At 38.1% G+C, this 27,509-nt stretch overlaps 1 protein-coding gene across 1 annotated transcript in view; it reads left to right on the top strand.

Moving 5' to 3' along the window:
* Positions 1 to 27,509, top strand: part of LOC135218447 (uncharacterized) — a 124,345-nt gene that overhangs the window by 93,577 nt on the left and 3,259 nt on the right. Inside the window, exons 2-13 of the mRNA XM_064254762.1 lie at positions 2,275 to 2,392; positions 3,363 to 3,515; positions 4,369 to 4,467; positions 4,590 to 4,750; positions 10,333 to 10,551; positions 10,988 to 11,143; positions 11,534 to 11,692; positions 12,205 to 12,415; positions 12,915 to 13,045; positions 13,485 to 13,652; positions 22,878 to 23,003; positions 23,192 to 23,386. Of these exons, the coding sequence (XP_064110832.1) occupies positions 2,275 to 2,392; positions 3,363 to 3,515; positions 4,369 to 4,467; positions 4,590 to 4,750; positions 10,333 to 10,551; positions 10,988 to 11,143; positions 11,534 to 11,692; positions 12,205 to 12,415; positions 12,915 to 13,045; positions 13,485 to 13,652; positions 22,878 to 23,003; positions 23,192 to 23,386 (1,896 nt within the window). The remainder of the gene's footprint in view (positions 1 to 2,274; positions 2,393 to 3,362; positions 3,516 to 4,368; positions 4,468 to 4,589; positions 4,751 to 10,332; positions 10,552 to 10,987; positions 11,144 to 11,533; positions 11,693 to 12,204; positions 12,416 to 12,914; positions 13,046 to 13,484; positions 13,653 to 22,877; positions 23,004 to 23,191; positions 23,387 to 27,509) is intronic.

Raw genomic sequence — 27,509 nt, 5'->3', positions numbered from 1 at the left:
CAATCTCGGCACCAATGACTTCTATTATCCGAATTCTCTCATATTCAGTAATAAGGACCTTCCGTTCCAGCAGCTCTTTCTCAGGATGATCCATATTTTCATCAAACTTTCCAGTCTCTATAAATTCCTCTTTGGTTTTCCACGGACGCTCCTCTTCTCTTCCGAATATTTCGCAGAGACCCAAGTACCTTCCATGATACTGTTTTCAAGGATTTTTTTTTCTTTTTAATCATCTGGTAGATTTAATGCTAGATGGTTTAGAAACCTAACACTGATTCTAAACGTCTCCATACTGATATTCATTCCTTGCTTTATTTTCCCGGTTACCATTGCCCGCATAATAGTGCTTTTGCTTGAATTGACTTCTAACTTTCTCTTCGTTCAAATACTTCACTTTTTTCCATCAATCACGACCTCATTTTCTTATCCTTCAACACTGCGCCTACATCCAGGGACCTTTCTCAGGCTTCTAGCATTGCTCATTCAGTACTATACGTAACACATCCTTGTCCATTATGCAATTTATACATTCTAACATCATCCTTATTGTCAATGTGTCATCACTAGCAACAAATTCCAATCTCTCCTATTCAGAACATCTTCCACAGTGCATCTCACTGCAAATTCCATCCTGTGCTTTTCTAGTTCCAAGTAAATCAAACAACTTTTTCCCTGACTCTCAAACTTCTCTCACTATCATTTCATAATGAATATTTGGCTGAGAAGCTCTCTTCCTTATCTTGACCCAAAGCGTTCCTCCTCCTCCTCTGTCAACTTGTTTATTTTCACAATAAAAATCCTCCACACACATTTCCTGATACACTTGAAGATGTTATACCTTATCATTTTTACAGTCGCCTATGTACAAAAAACGAATGTTATCCATCCATTCGTTTAGAACCTTTCCATTTTCCAGCCATATCCTACACACCCCGGTCAGCCCATCAATTAACTCGTTTACCCACATACACAAAATATCAAATTCCCTACATATACCTCTGGAATAACTTATGTTTTTGCAAATTTAATTTGATATTGAACTATAATTATGGCTTAATGTTTACGGCTATAAATAAAAATCACGAATGTAAAGAGGAAAGATTTCCCATTTAGCTAAGTGCTACAGACGTAATACTAATCAGCTGTAGTGGTGGAAATGAGTTGGTATCGATTCTCCGTATAGAACCTGAAATCGACAGGAATATGTACTGTATTGGTTGCCATTAACGTTTGACAGCGAGAGGTCAAAATCGATGTTTATTGCTGTTGTATGTAAATCAAAGGCCAAGGATGGAATCCTGGCCGAGGCAGTTGTACTTAACAGCCACAATTCCGCTTGGGTGTAAATTATTCCCAAGGTATCATGAATCCAGTACGGTATTGGACAATATTTGTGGATATATCTACACGAAAAATCTAAGACTCCTTCAAACAATTATGATACATTTGTCACCAAGATAAATGAAAAGCCCCAACTATCACGCACATTTTTTCGAGACGAAGTGTGGGCAAATCGAGAAGCTAAGAGCTTTTTTGGCCACCACAAATATATCATTAACTAGTAAATGTGACCAGTGGATTATATATATATATATATATATATATATATATATATATATATAATATATATATATATATATAAATGGAGCCCATAAAACGCCATAATATAGAAAGAACGTACTATATTTCAGAGACTGCTGTTCTGAAGAGAGAGCCACCAGTCTCTGGAATATGGTACTTTCTATATTTTGGCGTGTTTATGGGCTCCAATAGATGGAATTCTGTTGCAACAGAACATTTTGACCAGTCATATATTGATACCATATGATATACTATATATATATCTATTATATATATATATATATATATAATATATATATATATATATATATATATACACGTGGTAGCTGCGTGGTTAAAGGCGCTCCACTGTACGTCCTGATTTCTTGGTTCTTACGTTCGCGGCCGGGAGCCGACGAAATTATTATCAACTAAAAAATTTCCCTTCAGTTAACATAAATATAGAAATATTGATTCCGAGGTAGAGCGAATTGGATATTAAAGGACATTTGTAGCTTAATGAGTATATATGAATCACGGTGATGTGATCAGACACATGCATAAATATATATATATATATTATATATATATAATATATATATATATATAATATAATATATATATATATATATATATACATGTGTGTGTGTGTGTGTGAATAAGAGAATTGTCCTGGGCCCTATAATGAAAACGAATCTCTTTGTTGTTTTTCAGAAGATGAGGTGGCGGGCGGGGGCGACGCTCCTGGTGGCACTAGCAGTGACAGCGAACTCTGGCTGCACATCAGCCTCTGACCCGGATCCGCTGACACTTGCAGGGGACGTTATCATAGGTATGAAATTAGAGAATGGATAGAAATGCTGGAATATACAAGGAAAATGGATCGTATAGTTACACAGTACTTACTATTCGTTGACATCATTGCGAATTCGACTCAAATGTGAACGTGAAGGATATCACTCCTAGCCAAAATTGACGTAATGAACGGTTTTTTATAACTGTCCTATCCTGTTCTTTCAACAATCCGAAATTATTATTATTATTAGTATTATTATTATTATTATTATATTATTATTATTATTATTATTATTATTATTATTATTATTATTATTATTATTATTATTATTGACATTTATTTAGCATGACTGACTACCATCATATCAACGAGCTCATTCAAAAGGAACATTTTCTTTGTTCATGGTTAAAATCCAGTTAAGTAGAGAGGTTCCTCCACGTGAAACCAAGGGAGAAGAAACGAAATGGCTTCTCATTCGGATTAATTTCACGGTCTTGGTCAGTCATGAACTCTGCGTGACTGGTGCGGAATAGAATAGTCGTCATCCATTGGCAATTCGATTTTGTTTTTATTCTCTGAAAATTTCTTCCGCATCTGCAGATCCCTCTCTCTCTCTCTCTCTCTCTCTCTCTCTCTCTCTCTCTCTCTCTCTCTCTCTCTGCTCCCAGACATTTTAATATTATTGTTTCATTTCCCGCTGCCCAGCTGGTTCCTAGATTAGAATTCAAGTAGCGAATGAAGAGATGGTGAATGCAGGTGGTCGTCAGAAGTATTAGACGGGTAGAATCCATGGACTAAGATGGAGTTCATCTCTTTTGCCTCACTTTGGTTCCTTTTGTAATAAATAATTCATGCACATTACAAGTCCATCGAATAACACACACACACAAAAGAGCTCTCTCTCTCTCTCTCTCTCTCTCTCCTCTCTCTCTCTCTCCGATGCAATAGATTACGTTTTTCCCTCAGCCCAAAACGCTCACAACACTTCTGAACTATGATTTGGCAGGTGTTGTTGGAAGTGTGCACGAGAAGTCCGAGGAGAGCGGCGACGGAGGCGGCGGCTGCGGCCGCGTAGCTTTGAGAGCTGTGGAAGAACTAGGCGCTGCCGAATGGGCCCTTCAGACCATCAATAACCAATCGCACCAGGACTATACTATTGGTAAGCCGTGTGGGGAATGACTGAATTTTTCTTCCACAACTGTTTCAATTTATTAGTATAGGCGATTGCCACATGAAACAAATGAATGCTAGAATCTTCAGAATTGAAGAGAAGCAAATAGAGACGATGTTTTTTATTTATTTACCGTGGGCAAATTAGGGATTATTAACATTTTAAAGGCCAAGAAAAGTTATCCAAACAAAATGAACCAAAGCTAGCGGTGCCACCGGAATAATCCAATCAAATAGAGCAATAGCGATGGCATATTTGCCCCTAGAAGAAAGGGATAAAAAAGACGTAAAATGCTTTACAAGAGATATATTATAGTGTTATAGTTACTCTACCTCTTAAACTTGCAACGTGCTATGCCACAGACTAAAGTCCGAAGGGGAAGTGAAAATTCCACTTGACAAGGGCCTGATGCAATGGAGTTGATTCTTCATCAAATACGAATATTCTGTACATCCATAGATGATTATTTAGTAGGTAGCTTTAAAAATGGAAAAACTTTTAGGGAGAAAGAAAGGAAAGAATATGAAAGATGAAGGACATTTGCATCTTTCCTAGATACTGAACCCCAAAGGGTTTAACCTGTTATGTATCCACCTTTGCGGAGTGTTTAGTACAAGTCCGTTGGGGATGACCGTCAAAACATAAACAAAAGACTAAGTATCGTCAAGATAATGACCCCAAGAAATATGAGTCCTAGATAAAGACCGAATTTTGTTCGGAATCACTATCCGAAAATTCAATTCCCAAGTTACATAAACCTTCCCTACCTCGTTTTAACCGATTTTGCCAGAAGCTTCGGAATTTGGATAAAAGCTTCAACGCTTTCTTTCTTCCTCGCAAGGTCTTCGTGTGTATGATGCCTGTGGCGACGAAGAAATGGCCTTGAGACAGACGATTCGGCTTCTGCAGGAAACCCAGTCTCCCAGTGCACCGCTGCTAGGTTGGAAACTTTCTCTTTTAACATGTGCATGTTTTCCAGACGATGTAGAGACTATTTAAGGTGGAAGTGTATATATACTTTATGGTAAGTTTGAAAATGACCGTTTTTGTTTATTGAACCAGGCGTGGTTGGGCTAGGACCAGGTAAGGTAGTCTCCAGTGTCGCCACTCCCCTTCACGCTTTCAGCACGCCCATCCTGGTGACGGAGGCCCGGGCAGCCCACACCATTCCTCCAGCAGACAACGTCTTCACAACAGCTCCCCATCTTACTGACCAAATACAGGTATCTTCTTCTTATGATTATCATTATTGCTTGATTCACTTTCAGACGTAGAGGCCTTATGCAGTTTTGTACATGATCATTCACTAGTGCCATATGCAACACCTGCCAAGGAAACACTTCCCTCAGAACTCCTGGGCAATGCTGAAACTTGGCAGTGTGGCAGTCCAGCTCTCCCAGATCCTGACAGGAATGTCAACTCAGGCTACAAATGTCATTCGCACAACAAACAAAACCACTAAGAGGTCCAAAGGATTCAAAGGAATCCTTTAAGGAGATCAGTGACTGACACCCCGTCGTCGATTCTTGTCAAATCTTTCGACAAAATCTTTCTTTTCATAAATCTTTCTAGAGACGAAACTAAGAACAGGAAGGAATTTGTTAAGAGCATATGGTGCCATAGAGAAAATAATCTTTTGCATGAGCAATCAAAAGCAAATCAGAACGAAAGAGGAAGCAATTTCAGAATAAAATCCTCACGACAACGACAACAACAACTAATACCTACAACCTGAAAAAGACAGCTTCCAGTTCATCTGTGTAAATACATAGGTCGGAAACCTACGAAGTTTCATGGAATCGGACACATATGAGGGACTTTACATTATTCCACCGAGAAAGCGTACCAAAGTACTTGTGAGATTAAAATAAAGTGACACGGTGTGGGAAAGAAAGCCCTGTGGTAGAAGTGTCCTGTTGCTTTAAAAATGGCGTGATTTAGACATATGATAAGAGTTACAGAAATACAATTTATTCACAAACCAAAACACGATTATTTTTACGTTGGCCGCATACTGGTTGACTGGAGATGTTTTGCTTAGAACAACTCCTTGCTTCAAGCCAACACTAAAATATTTTCCTTTAAGCTGAAACACGTTGTTTGAAACTACTTGTGGGGTTGGTTGGTTGGTTGGGGGCAGCAAGAACTAACTGTCTTAATACTGAAAGGCATAACAAAAGTAGACAGTAACCTATTTACGTTAAACGATAACCAGACAAGAAATAATGGATAGAAACTACATACAAGATATGTGACACGTGGAATAAACTGCCACCAGAAGTTGTAAACAGCAACAGCGTGGAAGAGTTTAAAGGAAAGTTAGACAAAATCATTAGGACACTGTGAATGAACAGTAAAACCTGCTCCTAGAGATAAGCGAGCACATGATGTCTCCTCGGATGGACTAACAAGTTTTTGAGATATCCTAATCCTTGTAACTCCTTGTAACTTTTCTTCTTAATTTAACCACTGCACGCCATTGCTCTGAATCTCGATTATTCCAGTTTATGTTTGCATTCCCAAGTACTAGACGTGGCGTAACCCTACTAACTCTGACCGTCTGGAAATAACTAAATGCAAAAAGTATGACGTAAAAAATATAAGAAAATCATACCTAACATGTTTTACAGAGTACTTACAATAAATCAAATTTCACTAATGTCTACATAAATGGATATTTCTCCAAACTAAATTTATGTATGAAATCAACTCTTACTCTTTTAATGGTTCTGGATCATAAAAAAAAGAGAATTAAAGATTTGTTTCCCCTCGACACTCCAACAGAAAACGGTGCTAAGGAGGAACTATGCACGAAAAATGAAAATCTCATCTCATAAATAATGCTTTGGCAAATAACTCGCTCAAGAGTATTATAAATAAAGGAGCTTCAATGGTGCGGCTGTCTTCCCCACCCCACCCCCCTCCCCCAATCTCCTAATTACCCCGCCCACTCGGGGCGGACAAACATGTTTGCATGGAATGGACAAACTGGTTTGCAGAGGGTGGGCGGCTGTCACGTCTCCTCTACTGTCACCCGGGGGAGAACAAACTTGACCCAATCGCATTTATTATTATAGGAATAGATGCTACACTGGCATAACAATAAGATGAACAGAGAGGCATTAAACCGAGGCACGATCATTTTTCTTTTTCACGGTAGATCAAAACTTTGTCAAAATTTTCCGCCCCAGATATGAATAGCAGCCCTGAGATGAATGTCTATTTATTTTCATATCATAAGCGCCAAAATGATCCCACCTCTGGTAGTAACAAAACCGTCCCTGTGAAGACGAAAATATGGGGTCGTGTCTAAGGACTGGGTCGTACTCGTATGCCAGTGCAACTGACTTCATGAGAAGTTTGTGGGTCTCATTCCAATGTTGGAACACCTAGGCCAAAACTCATATTCTCTTCTTCGGGGATGAAACCAAATTCCTTACAAATGAGACTGTGCCCTTCACCTACCGCCATCCTGGATCGTGGCCAGTGGCGCCTCAAGAAGAAAAAAAAAAGAAAGGAAGAAAGAAAGAAAAGTACTCAAGACAATAGCATTCATTTTTCCACCTCCCGAATAAAGGTCGAGCACTATATTGTTTTTGCCAAAGTAAACTCTTATGAATATACCTATCCCACACCGTATATTTGACATAGTAGCAATTGATAACATAATACCTGTCCCTCACCGTATCTTTGAATTAGTAGCAATTGATGAAATAATACCTGTTCCTCACCGTATCTTTTACAATAGTAGCAATTGATGACATAATGCCCATAACCTCAGGCTCACAGTTCAGTGTCCAATGAAACGTTCTCTAGAGGCTGGCTTTTTAAGTACAACTGATATCTTCTTATCAATTTCGGAGATTGATTGCAAATAACTATTCTTCTCAATCATGTCTTAGTCCACCTCTTGTTCTGTTTCATATGTATTGCAAATTATGATCATAGCTTTATATTTATATTTTCCAATCATCTTAATGTCAGTTCCCTGAATATCATTTCTAAACTTATTCGCCACCAAGTCCCGAATATGTTCATCTGCAAATATTAAGATAAGATGTCGATGCTTCGCCGACCTAGCAGGTTAAGGAGCAGCCTTATTTCTCATGATTAAATCAACTTTCTTTTCAAGGTTTTCGAATTTCGTAGCCCAATCTCGCACACTGGCAACTGGGCCAAGTGCAGACTCAGCACTCCTGTTGTCGTCAAGTGCGATGGATCCTGCAATTCAGCAATTTTGCAATTTTGATTCTCACATTCCTTTTCAAACTCCTTATACTCATCTTGAAGAATTTCATACTTATCTCGCCATTTCCAGGCATAGCCATAGCAACTTCGTAGTGTTCTTTGCTTATTTCACCGAGTTGCACACATTGCTTGTGGTACCAATCACCACATTCACATCCAATCCATTCTTCTTCTTCTTCTTCTTGTTCCCTATCATCTTTCTTGCAAGAAGGACAGGTCACCCCAATGCTTTTACTAGCCATAATGACTATGTAATCCCATTCATGGGGGTAGGACAGAGTTAACAACTGCCCCCGTAATTTCATTGTTTTTCTGAAGGCAAAAGAAAAATACGTCCGATCCGCTCGCTTGCTCGCTCGCATATTTGATCTGGTCAGCTTCCGTTTTTTTCTGAAACCATCACGTTCATCTCTAGACATTTCATTAACTTCTTTCTCTAAGCCATTTAGAATAAGCACACTGAATATCTTCATTTGAAGTCCCCCTGTAACCATATTCAGTCACGTCGCCTTCCCTTGGTACCCTTGTTGTGACGTCACCAGGCCCTGTATCCTGATTCCATAGTCTGCTGAACGATCTGAGGGTACGAGGCGCCATCTCATTTTCAGCGAAGTCTGAGATCATCTCTACAGTGATTCCACCATAGCTAAATGCTTTTTCTCTCGCAAATGTCTTTATTATTGATTCCATTGCCAACAACACCCGTAGGATGAGAAAGTCACAGGAATAACTGTCACCATTTTGGATAGGAAAAAAAAGTCACAGGAAAAAGTCACATTAATTTATGGTGGCTGGTAATAAAGTCACAGGGAAACATTCACAATATTTCTTGGGGTCATTATCTTTTTATATTTACAGTCTTTTGTTTATGTTTTTACAGTCATCTCCAACGGGCTTTTACTAAACATACCGTGTCAAAATTTGCCCTTGGGGTCAATATCTTGGCAAGATTAATGAAACTTTTTTCCTTGTGACTTTTTTCTGTAACTTATTTACCTGTGACTTTTTATCTGGATTCGTGCCGCCCCTTTCAATTGCTTTCACTGGAACTCCTCCGAATTGTCTTCCTTCCATCTGACTTTCCACCAGCCTCTCCTAACAAGCGTTTCATAGTGCAACGCGAGGTCTTCCTCCTATTACACTGTTCATATCCTATTGATGACCTTGATTTATCTATCGAATTTTGGCAGCTGAATGGAATATGAGATTTAGGCTTGAAGCCAAGCACTGTAATCCAGGGATTATTCAGCGCTATAATGAATTTGGTTTGAGATGAATATTTATGGTGATGAATTTATAAATGAAACAAATAAAATAAAGTAATGATTTAAAACTATTTGGGAGCTGAAAACAGACCTACTTATGATCGGCGTTTCTGTTGCGGGCAGACAAATATTCCAGTCTTATGGCAAAAAATCTTGTTACCATCGGAAACAAATGATGTCTACGTGCTTTTCTGTGGGTGTCTCCAATATAATTATCATTATACATAGTTTAATATTGTAATTCTGGATGGTGGTGGGATATGGTCATTCTTGATCGCTAGTTTTCCTAACTGAAGCAGTTTGTTGCCAGTCACTGTAAGTTGAACAAGGTCCTTAAGGCCTTGCTGTTGTCACGTGTTATTGCTAACAAGTGCAATAACCGGTACATAGTTTTAGCCGCTGTTTTATTGTCAAATATTTCGTTCTTAAACAATCTTACTGGTCATAACTTTGATTATTGTCAATATACTAACTTAGAGTTGAGCGCTCTACAAGGGTAATCATACTTGTAGCAATCATTTCATCGCCTTCGTTTGTTTACATTTTATTCAAACCAAGTTTCTTTTCACATAACTTTGCGTCACCATATTTATTATTTTGCACAATGAAAAGATGTCTAAAACTGCCAGTGAAATACACTATATTTCTCGAATGCGTCGTGTTTTCACAGTTCAGTAATAATAATGATAATATTAATAATAATAATAAAGTAATAGAGGGTCAGGGTGACAACTCCTTACCTTAGGGACATTACCTGCCACCTCGAAGCTCTGACCAAGGTGCTACTACTTACTACCTTCATTTTGCCTTGTGTTTGTAGCGGCCAGCAGTAAATCGCTAACTCAAGGCTGGAAGACGGCAAGTTCCAACTTGGAGTCTGTTCCCAACAATTGATTTGAGTAATAAGTTCCTTGGTAGATGAGTGGGCTATGTTCTCGCCTATAGCGATTCGGTAGTCCGAGTTCGATTTCCCGTTCTGCCAACGTGGAATCAGAGGAATTTATCACTGGTGATTAGAAATTCATTTCTCGATATGATGTTTTTCGGGTCGCACAATAAGCTGTAGGCCCCGTTGCTAGGTAACCAATTGGTTCCTAGCCACGTAAAAATATCGAATCCTTCGGGCCAGCCCTAGATCAGTGGTCTGGTTAAACTACGATATACTTAACTTTATCTGTTACAAAGAGAAAAGATATATGGATACGTTGTATTTTATGCAGTATGATTATTACGTGTCATTCTTGTTGTTATAGTAGCTATTGATAAATGATTGTGATTCTGATGAATTACAGGCTGCGCTGTCAGCAGCCGTCCGCATCGGCGGGGCGGGAGTGGCTGTGAACGTCGTATCCAGCTGCCGTCAGGCAACTCAGGTTCTGGAAGAAAGGGCAGCCAGAGGGGGAATGAGGATTCTTCATATCCTGCAGCTTGATAAGGACTCTGGTAACGACAATAGCAAAATTAACAACAATCTGTCAAACCAAGTGACTCATTTCATCACGAACCAAGTGGTAAGGAAGAGGAAACGTTATGAAAACGGTTCATTTATTGTTTTTCTTTGCCAAAACCATTTCAACCAATCCTTTTCTTAAACTCTGTTCTCTGGAGGCCATAGCCTCGCTCTTATTTAAAGGATTCCATCGTGCAATAAAAGCAAGTTAAATTGTATACAAATTTTTGTTCAGTTAATTTTCAAACGAAAGGCTGCAGGCGATGGTGATGCGATCTTGTGTTTTGTATGACTCAAAAGAATTTACCATTAATACTTGCCAAAAACGCTTTGCAGTCGTAATATTTTGTATTGGCTTAATCAGCACAACCAAGTAGAAATCAAGTAAAGTAGATCACCTGCATTATTCTGAAAAATCATTTGTATCCAGTCATACAGTACGTGGGAGAATCATATTATTATGCACATTTTAATATGACGAATCGTCTTTCATTCAGGGTTACAGTGGCGTCATAGTGATGCTTGTGAATGTAAGTGAGCTGAACGTCCTGAGTGCTGAGCTTGACAGTCGAGTGCTCAGGAGAACCAAGATCAGATGGGTTCTGTCTACCCTTGGAAATCCAGTCGACTCTGAAGATCTCGATGTTGAGAGGGTGAGACATTTATTTGATCTCAATGCACATTACTGTTTGTTCGGTTAGGGGCAGTATATTTAAGCTTCTAATACTAATGGCAAACAGCTGCTAATCATTTCTAGCTTTCCAAGTCAAAGTGACAATACTATATATGAGCATTAAGAAGAAATGTTCAAATGAAATCAGATGTTTGCTTCACCTTAGACTTCTGTTAGGTTTAGCAAGGTGTAAAAACACGTTTGTTTCTACTCAAGCTGAAAGATCATAAAGAAGAAATGTTCAAATGAAATCAGATGTTTGCTTCACCTTAGACTTCTGTTAGGTTTAGCAAGGTTGTAAAAACACGTTTGTTTCTATCTAAGCTGAAAAGATTCATAATGAAGTGTATATATCCATTTCTTTGAACAGATGAGCAAAAAATTTCCGGGATCACTGGTAGTGGAAGCCCATTCCCCAGTCATCCCTGGGTTCCAGAAATACTTCCAGCAAGCTCTCTTTAGCAATAATTCACTATTGACTCCTCTGGCTCACTCATATAGACAGTCAGTGTTACACTGTCATTCTGAGGTAAGAGCTCACACTAGGCAAGTACAGTTTCTCATTAAGTTACTCATTATTAGATTTATTAGTAGTTTTAGAAAATAGATTTTGATTGACTTTCATAAACGTCATTCATTTTAAATGAAGTTTATGAATACTCAGAAGGAACTTTAAACGACACGCCTGTCAAAATGAAAGGCCTGTCTTAAAAGTGTAAATTAAGCTATATTCCAATAATAAATGCTGAACTCGTACTGTTTTGCAAGACAAGAGTGAAAACAAAGAAGAATTTGGAATGATGTTTGTAACCAATGATGGCTTATCATTTCACACTCCATTCCCGTCCTTCTGTTAAGAGACACCTCGGAGCACCAGCCGTTATGGCCGTAGACCAGGCCCTGTTTTCGTTTTCCAGTTTGAGCTCATAACTTTTTTATTTTTTATTTTTAAGTTTTCGCCAGTAGTTCCATTGATATTTTATGATAAACAAATAAGTGAATGAACAAAGAGCCTAAAAGTTCACAATTATTTCCACATAGGAGGCTAATGCATTGGGATCCACTCGGCCGTGCCCGGAGGTGACAGGAAGTCCATCGTCAGCGACTCCCTTGTCAGCGAAGGACGATGCCTCCGCTACAGCCACTGTGAAAGCTGTGTCCTCCTTAGCGGCTGCCTTCAGGCTCGTCCAGATTGAAAGGTGTTCAACAGGTGTTCATTGCTTAGAAGCACTGAGGCATGACCTTCATAAAGGTAAGGAGCAATCTGACGAAGTCAGCTGACTGCTTGAAAGTGAAAAATAACAAATTTACCCTTCACAGTCATCCTACATGACATGAGTATTAAATTCTACTCCAATTTTATACATGATCTTAGGATTTGTATTTACTTGTGTTTGACTAACTGTGTTGGTTTGTAAGATATCTTCAAGTTATTGGTGCATTCAAATTCAACTTTCCAGAGCATCGGAATATTTACCAGGGAAGAGCTGGCCAAACTTAGACATGAATCCATATTTAAACGCAGATTCTTTTATTTTTTTTATTGGAATACCATAAAACATCGCAGAGGCTAAGGTTATGGGGCAGGAAAGTGTGGTTGTCAAATTTCGAGGTGGCTCTTGATGCAGTCAGGATCTAGTTTCATTTTTACAGTATGATATCACACTTTGTTATATCATAGACTTAGGGCAGTCATTTGACGTTGGGTGATTTTCTGAGGCAAATATGTTTGTCTTTAAATGTTTTAACAGACATCTTGGAAGCTTTGCTGAAATTATCATTCACTGTTGGGGGAGGATCAGATCGTATTCGCTACACAGCTGATGGCAGGCTGGTGAATACTTTTACAATCAGAAGAACTACTGCAGAAGGTCTGACACAGGTTAGTCTTACGTATTTTGTTGCATTCCAGGCCTCATTTTCACCATTTGCCACTTGTGCTAGGTTGGTTATGCTTAATGCAAGTTTTAATGCGGTTTTTTACAAGGTGGACTAGTGCGGTTATCACGTATATACCCTCCTAATCTGTTGTGCTTTGGGCTAAGAATGATGTAACATTAGGTGATATTGCTAATCTAAATTCAAGCAACGTCTCATATATGATTTCAATATGATTTTCAATCTAATGATTTCTTTGGAAGGCAATTCATTGATATATAAAATAATATCTTAGATTTATTGGGAAAGGAGAGACCTTACAGGGTAGGATAAAAAAGGACTTGATGTGTTCAACCTTTTTAATAACTACAAGGGATCCCATGAGTTCACCAATTTTCAAATTAATTGCTCTCCACTTTTAACATTCACATCAATTCCCTCAGGTGGGTGTTTACAGAGAAGACACAGGTGTGGTGTGGAATAATCCCGGAGAGGTGTGGGCAGTGGAAAGGAGCCGATGGCGCGAAGGGAGAACACTGCCTCTCATGGCGATGCAAGAGACGCTCAACAACGATTATTACCAGGTGGAAGCTGTGCTATTAACCCATGAGGTGAGAACGGGTGCTTCATGAGATCGCTTACTAGAACAGTTTATTTCCTAAGCTTTGGAACTTATTTTCGTAGGTTCACAAAACCGAAGGTTTGTCATCACTGCTCTTCCTATGAATTTTCATTCTCAATTCTGTGCTTTGAAACAACGGGTTATATTTCACGCCTCTTTCCAGGCGTGATTTGAGTCTCGTTGCTTTGATGGCAGTTCTGACAAGAGAGAAATTTCAGGCTCTTCATAATATGAGCCTTGTCGCAACCCACTGACAGACTTGAGACAATTCATATATCTTGCAGTCATAGTACTGAGGCTCTGAATTTAGTTAAAAAAAATATTTCTGTATTGATATTATTTTTGGTCTGCATGAACACGGTACTGATTGACTTTACTTCAATATTTCTTAAAATTCCAGCTGATGTAGAGACGTTTGTAAGTTCCAAAATTCCATGATTCTTTAACTTTATAATTTATGCTTTTGCAGCATTTTCTATTTATTTCAGTCATACAGCATTATACTGTTTTTTTATTTTCGTTAGTTCAGATGATACTGGTAAGTGAATCGCTGTCTTTTCTAGTCATCATTTTCGTTGTTGTATTAAGAATGTACACTAATATAACAAAATTATCATTTTTTTTAGTAAACTGCGCAATGTCCACATGTAATCAGCGTATCTTTGTGGTGTGCGACATCTTTTTCTAATCTTTTACTATGAGGCCTGAAAGGAGGGCAATACATTGTGAACTTGAGGCCGTTTCCTAAGCCATTTAGAGTTATGCGACTTGTTCAGCATCCCAGTTATTTCTATCACCTGAAAATAAGGAACTTTCGTATTCCTTGTGCCTATAAAATGTATTCTAGACTTAAGATGCTATTGCTGTGTGTTTTTACTCCTTAGTGATGTACCTAAATGCTAAGTCTGAGATTCATTGTGCCAAAGTCAGTGAACCTTGATGGAATGTTTATCGTAATTATTTAAATCAGGATTCAAACAGAATATCTAAATAGATATAATACAATAAATTTGCAAAATGGAATGAATAGAAATTTGAATTCAAAAATGCACTAGTTAAAACATTTGTCTTAGGCACACAGCAGGGTTGTAGACAGTTATGTGATTAATTTCGTTCTCTCAGCCTTAACAGTGAATGCCTGGTTGATGACCTTGATTAAAAGCCAATAGGTAATGGCAATGGAAATGCACACTATAAGGAGTAGATAGGCAAAATTCAGAAATGAACCCAATCCCAGGTATGCTGGGGATGCAAAGACTCTCCTGCTTATTTTATAAGCACTAAGTATTACTTGAAAATAGGAAAAATGAATCCAAGAACCCTGAATCCAGTTGGACAGATGAAACGGGTAAAAAACGAATTAAAAAGATATGGACTGGCCATTTTAGCTGTTTGCAAAACACAGCACAAAAGAATGAGAAAAGTGAGACTGGAATGGGGGCGACACATACAGTCAAGTTCAAAAGTCCGTGACTCTCTCTGGTCATCGTTTTAATGGTAACGTAGATAGCCCTAGTCTTGCCACCACCAGGGTGAACTTAGAGTGGCTGTTCTTTGCTCTTCCAGATTGCCATGGGTAGATTACCAGAGAGGAAAAACTGGCTTAACAATACGATGATTATGATATTTTGTCTACTCCTGTATAACATATGCATTGATAATCATTCCACACCTTTCTAGTGCTTCGATACATTCACAGGGTTGATATATGTAGTGATAGATGTAGTGCTTCAAACAATGTATATTTATATATGTAATACTGACATAGTTATACATATAGTACTAGCATAATGAGATGCAGATGCAGATTTTCTTGCCGCACCTTAAATTCAGCATCGTCTAGTAAAATCTATTCTACTTAAATGTATTTACCATTATCATACTATCCTTTGTATTACGAATTTGATTTGTATCGTCTCTATTCTTTCCATTATTTGGCATAGACAAAATAACTTAGGTTTATCTGGAGAGAGAGTGAAAGAGATCGGCACAATCATACTTGTGACAGTCATGCATAATACATTTGGCAAAACTGTTGCCATGTCAAAAATGGAGAATCAAAAATGGAAAATGCTGAAGAACGATGCTTAACAAAAATTGTCATCATTTAAAGCATCTCAAAGCTGAAATAATATTCAAAATAGAACAAACGTGAAAATATAATCAAATATAACATTTTTCTATATGAATGAAGTTTTCCTATAAGAGAATATATATAATTATACAAAACAATTCTAAGAAAGACATTTAAACTATTTCTAATAAGTGATTCAAACACTTCACCTGATGGTGACCAGACTTTGGCCTGTTTCACACTACACTGAATAGGCCGAGGTTCGGCCACAGTGCTTCACTCCACAGACAAGAACCTACACACAATCACCTCTCTCTCTCTCTCTCTCTCTCTCTCTCTCTCTCTCTCTCTCTCTTCTCTCTCCATGCTCCAGTTTTTCTACTACAACCACAACTCTAACTCCAACTCCTCCTTCCCTTCCTCCTCCTTCTCCTCCTCCTCCTCCTACTACTACTACTACTCCTACTACTACTACTACTACTACTACTGATTACTGATACGGGTTCTGCTGCTACAGTGCTAGAAATTACCATAATGATAAGAATTATGACAAGAATGGAGAAGATCAAAACTACATTCCTGACACAAATCTTTGTAAATATGAATAGGTTTAAAGTAGAATAGAGTTTACCAGATGATGCTGTATTAGGCACGTGGTAAGAAAAGTGATTATATATTGTTTGAAGCACTACATCTACCTACTGTATTATCCACCCTGTGAATCTATCCAAGCACTAGAAATGTGTGGAATGATTATCATTGCATATGTCATACAGGAGTGAACAAAATATCATAATTATCGTATTTTAAACTATGTGTCTCCTCCTCGCTTTACTCTACCCATTTCAACTGGGAAGAACAAAAAATGGCCACTCTAAGTTCACCCTGGTAGTGGCAAGACTAGCACCATCTATGTACCGTTAAAATGATGACCAAAGAGTGTTAATGGACTTTTGGACTTGACTACATTGTATATCCAGAAAGAGCAGATGGAACTGAAAGAGGAAACGTAGGCATGATCTTGCAACAAATGCAGAAAAGACAGTGACTGAATGGAGAGCAGTGAGCAATAAATTGCTGCTTGCAAGATTATAGTGAAAATAATACAATATGAACTCCTGAAAGAAACTGCACACCCTTATTTTCCTGTCCCACTGTTATCCTTACATTAAAAGGTCGGTTATCTGATGCGCCTTCTCCACAGAATCATCGTCCACCAAACCTCTTCTCTCCATATCCTCCTTCACTTTACCTCGCCATCCAATTCTTTGTCTCCCTCGCGATCTTCTTCCTCTAACAGGTTCCTCACAAGCCCTCTTCACTCCCTCCTCACCATCCATCCTCAACTCATGCCCATACCATCTCAATCGTGACTCTCTTAACACCTCTGTAATCTTTACTAAGCCTGCTCTTCTTATTTCATCATTTTCCAATCTCCCATAATAATATTCCCATAATCCACCTCAGCATTCTCATCTCTGTTCTCTCAGACTTTACTCCCTCTTTTCTTCTCAGAGCCCATGTTTTCGATCCATACATTAACACTGGTCTTATCACTGTGCTATAGATCTTGACTTTTAGCTTGAGTAGCATTTTCTTATCACATACCTCTCCAGCTACCTCTCTCCACTCCCCCCCCCCACCCCTAACCCCCCCCCCCCCCCCCGCAGTTTTTATCATACTGTCAACTTCAGCCTCACATCCACCCTCTTGGCTTAAAGTAGATCTTAGAAGGTGTTTAAACTTTTCTGCCTGTTTTATAATTGAGCCTCTTCTTTCCTATATTACTATTTTGTCTCTATCTTCCCTGCTGCTCACCAAAACCTCTGTATTATTCACATTCACCTTTAAGCTACCCCTGTCATAAGACTCCTGCCACTCTCCAACCTTTCTCTGTAGGTCCTCCTCATTTTCAGCAGTAATCACCAGATCATCAGCGTACAACAACTCCCATAGCACTTCATTCCTGATCTCTTCACTTAACACACCGATGACCAGCACAAACAAAAATGGACTTAATGCTAACCCCTGGTGTAATCCAACACAAACTTCAATGTTTTCTGTTTCCCCAACTGTTGTTATTACTTTTGTGCTTGTTCTTATATATATCATCTCGACCAGCCTAACCAACTTTTCTGAGACTCCTCTTCCTCAAACAACAAAACATCACTTCGCTTTGTTTCTATTGTATGCTTCCTCTAGGTCTATAAATGCACAAATAGAGCTCCTGGTTTCCATATGGTCTCTTTTCCTGTGGCTGTCTTACTATGAAGATGGCATCCACCGTCCCTCTTCCTCTCATGAATCCATACTGGTCTTTTCCGATCTTTACAATCTCTCTTAATCTCTCATCCAGTATTTACTCTAAACTTTCAATCCATGCTCTGTTAGTTTAATTCCCCTGTTGTTACCACAATCCGTGACATCTCCCTTCTGATGCTAGTATATATATATATATATATACTTATATATATATATATATATATATATATATAATATATATATCTATATAGATATATATATATATATATATATATATATATATATAGATATATATATATAGATATATATATATATATATATTATATATATATATAACGGACCTACATATGGTATTCATTGACCTTGAAAAGGCTTATGACCGAGTCCCGAGACAAGAGGTATGGAGGAGCCTGAGGGAGAAGATCGGTGCCAGAGAAGTATGTGCGATTGATACAAGAGATGTACCGGAATGTATTTACCAGAGTGAGGAGCAGTGTTGGGGAGACAGAAGGTTTTGAGGTGAGAGTAGGATTACACCAGGGGTCGGCTCTGAGCCCATTTATCTTTAACATAGTGATGGATGTTATAATAGAGGAAGTAAGGGAGACAGTACCATGGAACATATTGTATGCGGATGATATTGTTTCTGTGTGCAGAGAGCAGGGAAGATCTGGAAGTGAAATTGGAAAGATGGAGACAAGTACTGGAGGACAAGGAAGGAAGGAGAATAAGTAGATCCAAGACAGAATATATGTGTACCACCACTGAGGGGGATGATAGAGAAAGTATTCAGCTTGGTGGAGAGCAAATAAGGAGAGTTGATAAGTTTAAGTATTTGGGATCTTTTGTTAACGCTGGAGGAAGTATGGAAGAAGAAGTAAAACATCGGGTACAGGCAGGCTGGAACAACTGGAGAGCGGCCTCGGGAGTTCTTTGTGACAAAAGAGTGCCGCTTAGGTTAAAAGGAAAATTTCACAAGACGGTGGTAAGAACAGCAATGCTGTATGGTACGGAAACAGCAAGCATGAGAAAAGCAGAGCAGAAGAAGATGGATGTGGCAGAAATGAGAATGCTTAGGTGGATGTCTGGGGTGACAAGAGTGGATAGGATCAGAAATGACTACATAAGGGGAAGGGGGTCAACTAAGGTGGTGGAAGTATCAAAGAAAGTGCAGGAGGGGAGGCTGAGATGGTATGGACACCTGTGAAGAGAGATGAGGACCACGCTGGGAGACATACTATGGGGGTGGAGGTGCAAGGAAGAAGAAAAAGAGGGAGACCAAGAAAGAGATGGAAGGACTGTGTGAGAGGAGACTTAAATGAGAAGGGAATTGATGAGGCAGAAGCACAAGATAGAAATAGATGGAAACGGCTCATCCGAAACGGCGACCCCATATAAAAATGGGAACAAGCTGGGAAGAAGAAGAAGATATATATATATATATATATATATAGATATGAATATATTATATATATATATATATATATATATATATATATATATATAAGTATATATCTATAATTAAATATAGTATATATATATATAATAATATATATATATATATATATATATATATATATATATATATATATGTATTGTATGTATGGATGTATGTATGTATGTATGATGTATGTATGTATGTATTTGTTGTATGTATGTATGTATGTATGTATGTATGTGTGTGTATGTGTGTGTTTGTATGTATATGTGTACGTATGTGTATGTATGCGTGTCTATGTGTGTGTATATGTATATGTGTGTATATGTGTGTATATGTATATCTGTGTATATGTATATATGTATATATCATTAGACTCTCCTCCCAGTCCCTTGGCATTTCTTCCACTTCCCATATAGTTTTTAATAAATCCAGCATCCATTTTCCTGCTCTGTACCTATTAATTTGATTATTTCAATCTGGAACTCTGATGGACCTGGTACTTTACCATTTTTTATTATACTTAATGCTCTCTTCACCTCTGTATCCTGTATCGCCATCACTGGTCCCTCCATCCTCTGTGCTTCCACCATCTCCCCTCTCTCATTTTCAGTATATAAAAGTTGTTCAAAATACTCTTTCCAGCCCTTAATACCTTCATTCTTTTACAGAATATCTCCATCTCTACCCTTGATGACACCCAATTTACGCAAACCCTGTTTTGCCTTTTACCTAAAGTTTGAAATCTCATAGATATCCTTTTCTCCTTCTCATGTTCCTAAACTTTCATTCAATTGCTCTGCCACCCTTTCAATAGCCATATTTACCCTCTTTCTCACATCTCTTTCCTCTTCTCTGTACTGTTCCTCTGCACCCTGTGCATGCCTTACTGTCTAGTCCTTATATGTTTTTTATTTTCTTTTAATTGATTCTTGCACCTCTCCATCCACCATCACTTCTCTCCTTTCAACATTCCATATCTGCTGGTTCTTCCCACCAGTTCCTCTGCTTCCCTGACACATATTTGTCACATTTCTGCCCAGATATTTTCCACTCTTACCTTGTCCCAGTTCTACGTTTGGCCTTTCAAGCCATCTCTCTCTCTCTCTCTCTCTCTCTCTGTCCTCCTAAATTGATTGCCCTTTTCTCCTTTAAGGTGCCACATCATTCTAGATATCCTCTTTCTCTTTTTGGGTTTCCTACCTCTTATTTTCATATCCATCACCACCAACCTATGTTGTTTAACACTCGCTTCTCCCAAGATCACTTTGTAGTTTGTCACATTGCTTTTGTTGGCTCCTCTAACCAGTATGTAATCTATTTGGCTTTGCACTCCTCCACTTTCATAAGTTATCAAGTATTTATCCAACTTCTGAAACCATGTGTTCATAGTTTCATACATGCGAGTTCAAAACTCTGAGCCATCTCCAATATATAATCCCCATCTTCATTTCTAATTCCAAAACCATGGCCTCGTGTACCTCCTCATACCCATCTCTTCTCTCTCCTACCCTGGCATTCACATCAGCCCATATATTAGTTCCTCCTCCTCTTTCACTGTTTTAATGGCAGCCTCTAACTCGTCTAAATAATTCTTTTTTATTTTGCTCTTGGTACGCATCTGAGGAGTGTATGCTAATATCATATTTGCGACTTTGTCCCCTATTATTATTGGAATCTTTAAAAGCCTATCATTTACTCTCTTTACTTCTACCTTTCTTTCCTTCTAGTTGTAACTTACTATAATTCCAACTCCATTTCTTCCCTCTCGTGACCTGCTGTAATAGAGCTTATAACCATTTCTTGTCTCTCCAGTTTCACTCGCTTTCCACTTAGTTTCCCGCACACACAAGAAATCTATCCTCCTCCTCTCCATCACATCTACTATCTCCCTCAGTCTTCCTGTTAGAGTAACAACGTTCCACGTACCTGCTCTTATCTTCCACCCATTCACTAACTTCTTTGGCTGCAGTCGTGAACCTTGCAGTACCCCTCACCCATTTACCACGCCAGTAGGGGGATTCTGACGCGCGTCGCGTACAGGGGACGCACTAGCCGCATTCACATTCCTTACATCAGGCATGCTTTATTGTTTGGCAAGGGGGTTTTTACGACCACATGCTTATGCTGTCTTCAAACACAATCATAGACGGTGGACCTTGACTTTGATTAAAAAGTCCACCTGCAAGGCAGCAGTTTCCACAGCTATTGGCAGTGGGCCTGGCCTTTTCATAAAAAGTAAGACTGCAAGGCAGCAGCTGTCCTTTTAGTCGCCTTTTATGACACACAGAAACCACGGTGGTAGTATCCTTACACCCCTACCACAGGGACATCCGTGGAACTGCGCATTGTTATAGATTACATACCAATTGAATCTTTCTAATATTTAGGTGCAATGGTATCCAGTACAGATTCTATTGAAGTATGATTTAATGGAAGACTAAAAAAGAGACAAATCAAACAATGGGTCAGTTGAATATGATTTGGATGTCAAACAGTCTGATACTGAATCCAAAAATAAGATTATACATGACTTCAGTACGATCTGGATAGCTATTTATATATGTATCATGTGTGATAATAAAACAATGTCTAAAAATGTTGTTGATTTTGAGAATAAAACTTGAAGAATATTGGGGTCAGATGAAGAAATAATACCAAAAAAGGAAAGGAAGCGTGTAGTAGATGTCTGGCTTGGACATGTCCTTCGCACCACTCTGGGTATAATAACACATAACAACGACAGCTGGGCATCTCTGGTCACCAAAACTGCAGACCTTCTCGGATAAGAACTATGCGGAGGAGGTTGGAAATGAGTGGATATTTTTAGAAGATAAAGCTCAAGAAAGACAAGAGTAGCAGAATTTCCTTGAGGCCCTTTGCATCACAAGGGTTTGGAAGCGATGATGATGATGATGTTGATGATGGTAACAGATAAACATACCAATGTAGTGCATAAATTTTTCTTTTCTCATAAATCCAACAACTTCATATTGCGTTACAAGATCAGTTTTAGGTTTTATAAAACTTCACACTGAATTATCATGTTAATCAGACTCAATTGATGGAAATAAGGGTGAAGGATAATAAGAATGATAACGTCGTCGCCAATCACATTCTGCAATATTCTTTCCAAATTGTTTATTGACTGACGACTGTTTCGAAAAGTAGAACTGCTTGTCTACTTCGGATTCCTTAGTAAAGTATTAAGGCAAACATCCCTTTGCTTTGGATTGTGTTCTTTTCTCTTCCAAAAACACTGTATTTTTCTACCCTGTTCATCAGAGTATCAATTGGGCCGTTGTATTGCAATTAATTTCAAAAGACAATGTTCTAAATTTATTACGGATTCATCTCCCGGTCGGGTTGCTGTATATGTACTGATGATGGGTTTTAGTTTTATTTTGTACTTGACTCATATTTTTTCTTCATTTTTTCAGGATTATGTTGGTCGCACCTGGGCATTTACAGTCCTTGTCGTTGCTTCTCTGGGTGTCATCTCTGCTCTTTATGTGTGCATCTATGTGGCACTTCGCGTCTGTGACGGTACACTGAATGGCCCTCAGGTAGTGCGTCCGGATTACCTGTTCTATTTTGTATCACGATTACCTCATCGATTATTACTGCTTTCACATTTCACTTTTGCCAGATGAAATGCACAACTTCATTCCTTCGAAAAAAAAAAAGACTCACAATATTGTTATTCTTTAACCCTCTCATCGTTACATCTCTCCTCAAACTGTCTTCCTTACAGGTACTGGGAGCTGTTCTTCTAATGGGTGTAATGGGAGTGTATTCATCATGTGTGGTTTATGTGTTGCCCCCTTCACCAATTACGTGCGCATTACGGCAGTGGGCACCACCTTTATGCTTGGCCCTCTGCTACGGTGTCATTCTGGTGAAATGCATGCACCTGAGGGCGCTTGTTTCTTTGGGCCTTGGAGGAGAGGTGAGTCATCGACTGACTTGTGACCTTAGCATTGGATTTCCATCAGACAGGTCACAGGGCTTACCAGTCCAGATCACTTCGACCACTTCAGAGCACTTCACCCAGAGTAATGCTAATAAGTCAGTCCAGAGCAATTATAGCAATACCGATCAATTAAATCATCATAAACACTTCAACTGTGATTGTGTCCAAAAACGGAACTTATAAATGCAACTAAATTAGTCTAGTTTACTTGAAGTTTTCGCTCAATACAATAATCACATAACAGTAAATTCCAACTTAAAGTTGGAATTTACTTTGTTGGCTTTATTTGTTGGCTTTATTTGTTTGATGCAATCGGAATAGTACATATGCAAGCATTTTTCTATTGAAGCTACTCCATAACACACAACCTAATGTCAGTGCTAACACAATACACACAATACGACGATACAGCAGATATTAGGAATAAGTCAAGAAGCTTGGAACTTCATAGATCTCCAGATAATTGATACACAATGCAGTCGTACCCCATCCAAGCAAGTTATGGAAACAGATAAGAGCTTCATAGGTTGATTTCAAAGTCACTGATATAGTTAATATAGTTACTCTTGTCAGTGAGACAGGAAAAAACTAGTCAACTTATGTAAGAAATAAATTCAATAAAACTTGATACCAGCTCCATTGTAACTCATCGTGAAAAATTGAGACATTACATACGAAATACCCATATACGTACCTAATCTTAGGTTAAAGATTCAAACTTCTGGATCTTTAAAAACTCTTCCAATCTTAGTTTGATTCATTTAAAAATTGTCAGGCATATTATCTATACTTGGATTATAATTATTATTATTATCGCGAGCAGTGTTCATTTCATTTGACATTAAAGGACTAGAGCCAGAACTGATAATGACATATTTGATAGTTCAGTACGTGATTTTACGAAGGATCTTAAGAGCTCATGGTATCTACGTTATGCCTCTTGAAGTTATCCTGACATGAATACAGTTTTTAATGTTTCTACCGACAACACTTTCTTTTCGTGACATTTCTTTTTTGTCATTAGGTTGCAATCGAGCAAAATTTCCAGCATTCTGAGGACTTAACTTTTGTTAAAAAAAAAAAAAAAAAAAAAAAGGGTTTCGCAATCGCTTCTCGTTGTACCAGAGCTATTTCCGTTTGTCTCTGGGCGCACTACAGTGCTCAAAAGTCATACGTAATAACGTTTCGCTTTCCTGCTTTTGTGCATCAATTTTCTAGTAATCTCAGCTACAGAATATATTGCTCCAGTGGGTCTGGTATTCCCAAGGACAGGCTGAAGAGAAAATACCCATTGTCTGCATAAAGGTGGAGATTCTGGGGAAAAGTACTGCTGTGCTGGCTCACCATTACTGATAAAAAAAAAAAAAAAAATTCTTTAAGCTTTACTGATAAAATTAGGAATACACCATAGCGTGCAAAATTGTTTGAGTTTTGTCATAGTTCTTTTAGAGGCAGCTGTTTGGTATTTAAATGATCAGTGTCACAGAAATAAAGCAGGTAATCAAATGTCAAAGACATTCTTCCTACAATACCTGCTTCAACCATCCCCCTTTGGCAAAATAGTACTTAATACATATGAAATAGCTCTTTACGTCGGTTCTTAGCACATGAGGAACAAGTATCGTACAATTCTAGGTAATGAGGTTTTTCGGGAAAGACCAATGTCACCTTAAATGTCACATGAACTTTTGCTTCATCTCTAAATGCATCGACGAAGATATATCATTCTCTCTCCCTCTCTAGCATAAGAAGGTGCAAAATGTTATGTCAATACGACAACTCTTCAGCCATCCTTTCATAATAGTTTCTTTCGGTTTTTCAAAATATCATCAGCGTTAGTAAAGAGGATCTAGAGTTATGGGTTCTCGTTACAAGGCATTAGCAATTGTCATTACCGTATACTGAGGCTTATAGTACCATTCATCAAATTTATATTCTTTATCATGAAGTCACCCGAGAACATAAGAGATGTCAGATCAACTGACCCAAGAGGTTTGTTTGTTAAAACTCGTAGCTTACGAACAAGAGGGAAATTATGATAGCTATTATTCAACTAAGACAAGCCAACATTTATTTCTTAGTCTGAAGATAGTTTCTTTCTGAATCTGATAGTTTCTTGTATACCTTGGAACTCAGACCATTCGAAAGCATCATTTTCAATAAAAATCTTACGGTCACAAAAAGGCAAAACAGGAGTGTTCACTAATATCCATTTAGCAGTATGCAAAGAATTCTCTTAGTTCTCAGACTATCTTCACTCAACGTCTTTTTTTCTTCTCTCCATATTATAATTTGTAAATCATCGTTATTAGAGCAAGAAATTAAGGCATATAAAATACCCTGCAAACAAATCAACGCAAATCTTCAGACGATAAAGGTGCTGGATAATCCAAATAGCTGACTTTTTTTTTCCGATGTCGGACAGCATATCATCTTTAGCAATAAAGTGGCCCTCAAGAACAACACTATACGTCTTTTAAAACAAATAAATAAAATAAATAAATGAACAAACATATAAACTTTTTAAAAACTTCATATCATGTTCTTTATAATTTTAAATGAGATGTACAAGAGTTATGTCTTGCTTCTCATTAATCATCAGCAAACCATACAACAACCGAAGGTAATTGGCAAAACACTCGGGAATGTGCTGCTGAAAACTTTCTGAGTTCATACGGAGACCAAAGGGAGTATTAATCATTTCTACCTTCCAAAAGTTGTTTCAAAAATTGACAGTAGACTAAAAAGTTCATCAAATACAATATGCCAGTAACCTGAATCTTGAAAGATTTTAGTATCCTCACTTATGAAAGGTATCTTCAAAAATAGGCAGTGTGTAATGGTCAGATACCGAGTTCTCTTGGTTCAAGACAAATTCTTGAAATATCATTTTCCCTTGAAAGTCAGCGTGAAAGATCCTTAATAGTCTCTGCATAGTCTCAGAATACTTTACATCAATGTACTAACCCGTATCTATTTGAAGAATAAGTTTTCTCCTCCAGTAAATGATTGACATTGACTAGTCTTTATCCCAAAGCATGCAACGTACATTAGCGTCCTGTGGTTGTCCAACATCAAGTCATGAATTTCACGGCAGAGTTACTTATACCTTCACATTGGACTTTGCGTATTTTTCAGTTGATATGATTTATAGGCAGGACAGTTTTTGTTCTTTAGGCTATGCCTTTGCCCTCACATCTGACAGACTTTAATACAAGTGGTGTTAAACAGTTGTATGGTTATTGAAAAGTATTAGGTTCACCACGTACCCATTTGGCAATAATCAGCCTAATATACGAAAGGCTTTATAAAGAGTAATACTTTTTTCCTTGAATAAGAATTTTCAGAAACATTGTAAATCAAAAAGTTTCCCAGCCATTAGGAGCTCAGTCTGTGCATGAATCAAAACTCACTAAATCAATTCGTTGTAGTAATTGATTCAAAGCATTACTCACAGCAGACACATGTTTTGACCAAAATTTTAACGCCAGAAAGAAATTTATCAAATGGCTAACCTTCCTCTGGTAATGCTTATGGTAATTAGTATCTAAACAGCAATGGGCTGGCTACTCAGTTTCCAACATACCGAAGCCCAAGCTGAAGTAGTTTAATATCAGGTAATATTCCGTCTTCATTAGTAGCATCAGGTGTATCTTTGGAAGAAAATATCTTTAAAACAAACCAAACTGCTTTTGTTTTTAAAACTAAACATCCCTCTTATAGCTTTAAGTACAGTGATCATAACTTTAGAATGAGTAGGTAATTAAGGCTAGGCTTCTTACCAGAATGCCTGAAGAAACTCGAGGAAACAGACATTGGTTCCTGAGTAGTATAGTATGTAGTACCGTAGGATAGCAGAGAACGGCAGGCACAAAGCTTACAAAAGTTAGTTGTTTATACTTTTCTTCTTCCTCGAGCCCCACACATAAATATCTGCCACCATGTCAGGTGCTGCTAACGTGTCATAGTTCAATTTGGGGTCTTCATTCTACAGATGCTACCTCATATCATAAACAACCACACGGTGAACACAAGGCAATGCCAATACAATTACGTCAGTAGATAAAAATTCATTGATCCCACTACGTAAGTGATACAC

Source organism: Macrobrachium nipponense, chromosome 9 (assembly GCF_015104395.2).
Source record: "Macrobrachium nipponense isolate FS-2020 chromosome 9, ASM1510439v2, whole genome shotgun sequence".
NCBI lineage: Eukaryota > Metazoa > Arthropoda > Malacostraca > Decapoda > Palaemonidae > Macrobrachium > Macrobrachium nipponense.
The sequence above is the reverse complement of the archived record's forward strand: the minus strand, read 5'-3'. Positions and strand labels throughout refer to the sequence as shown.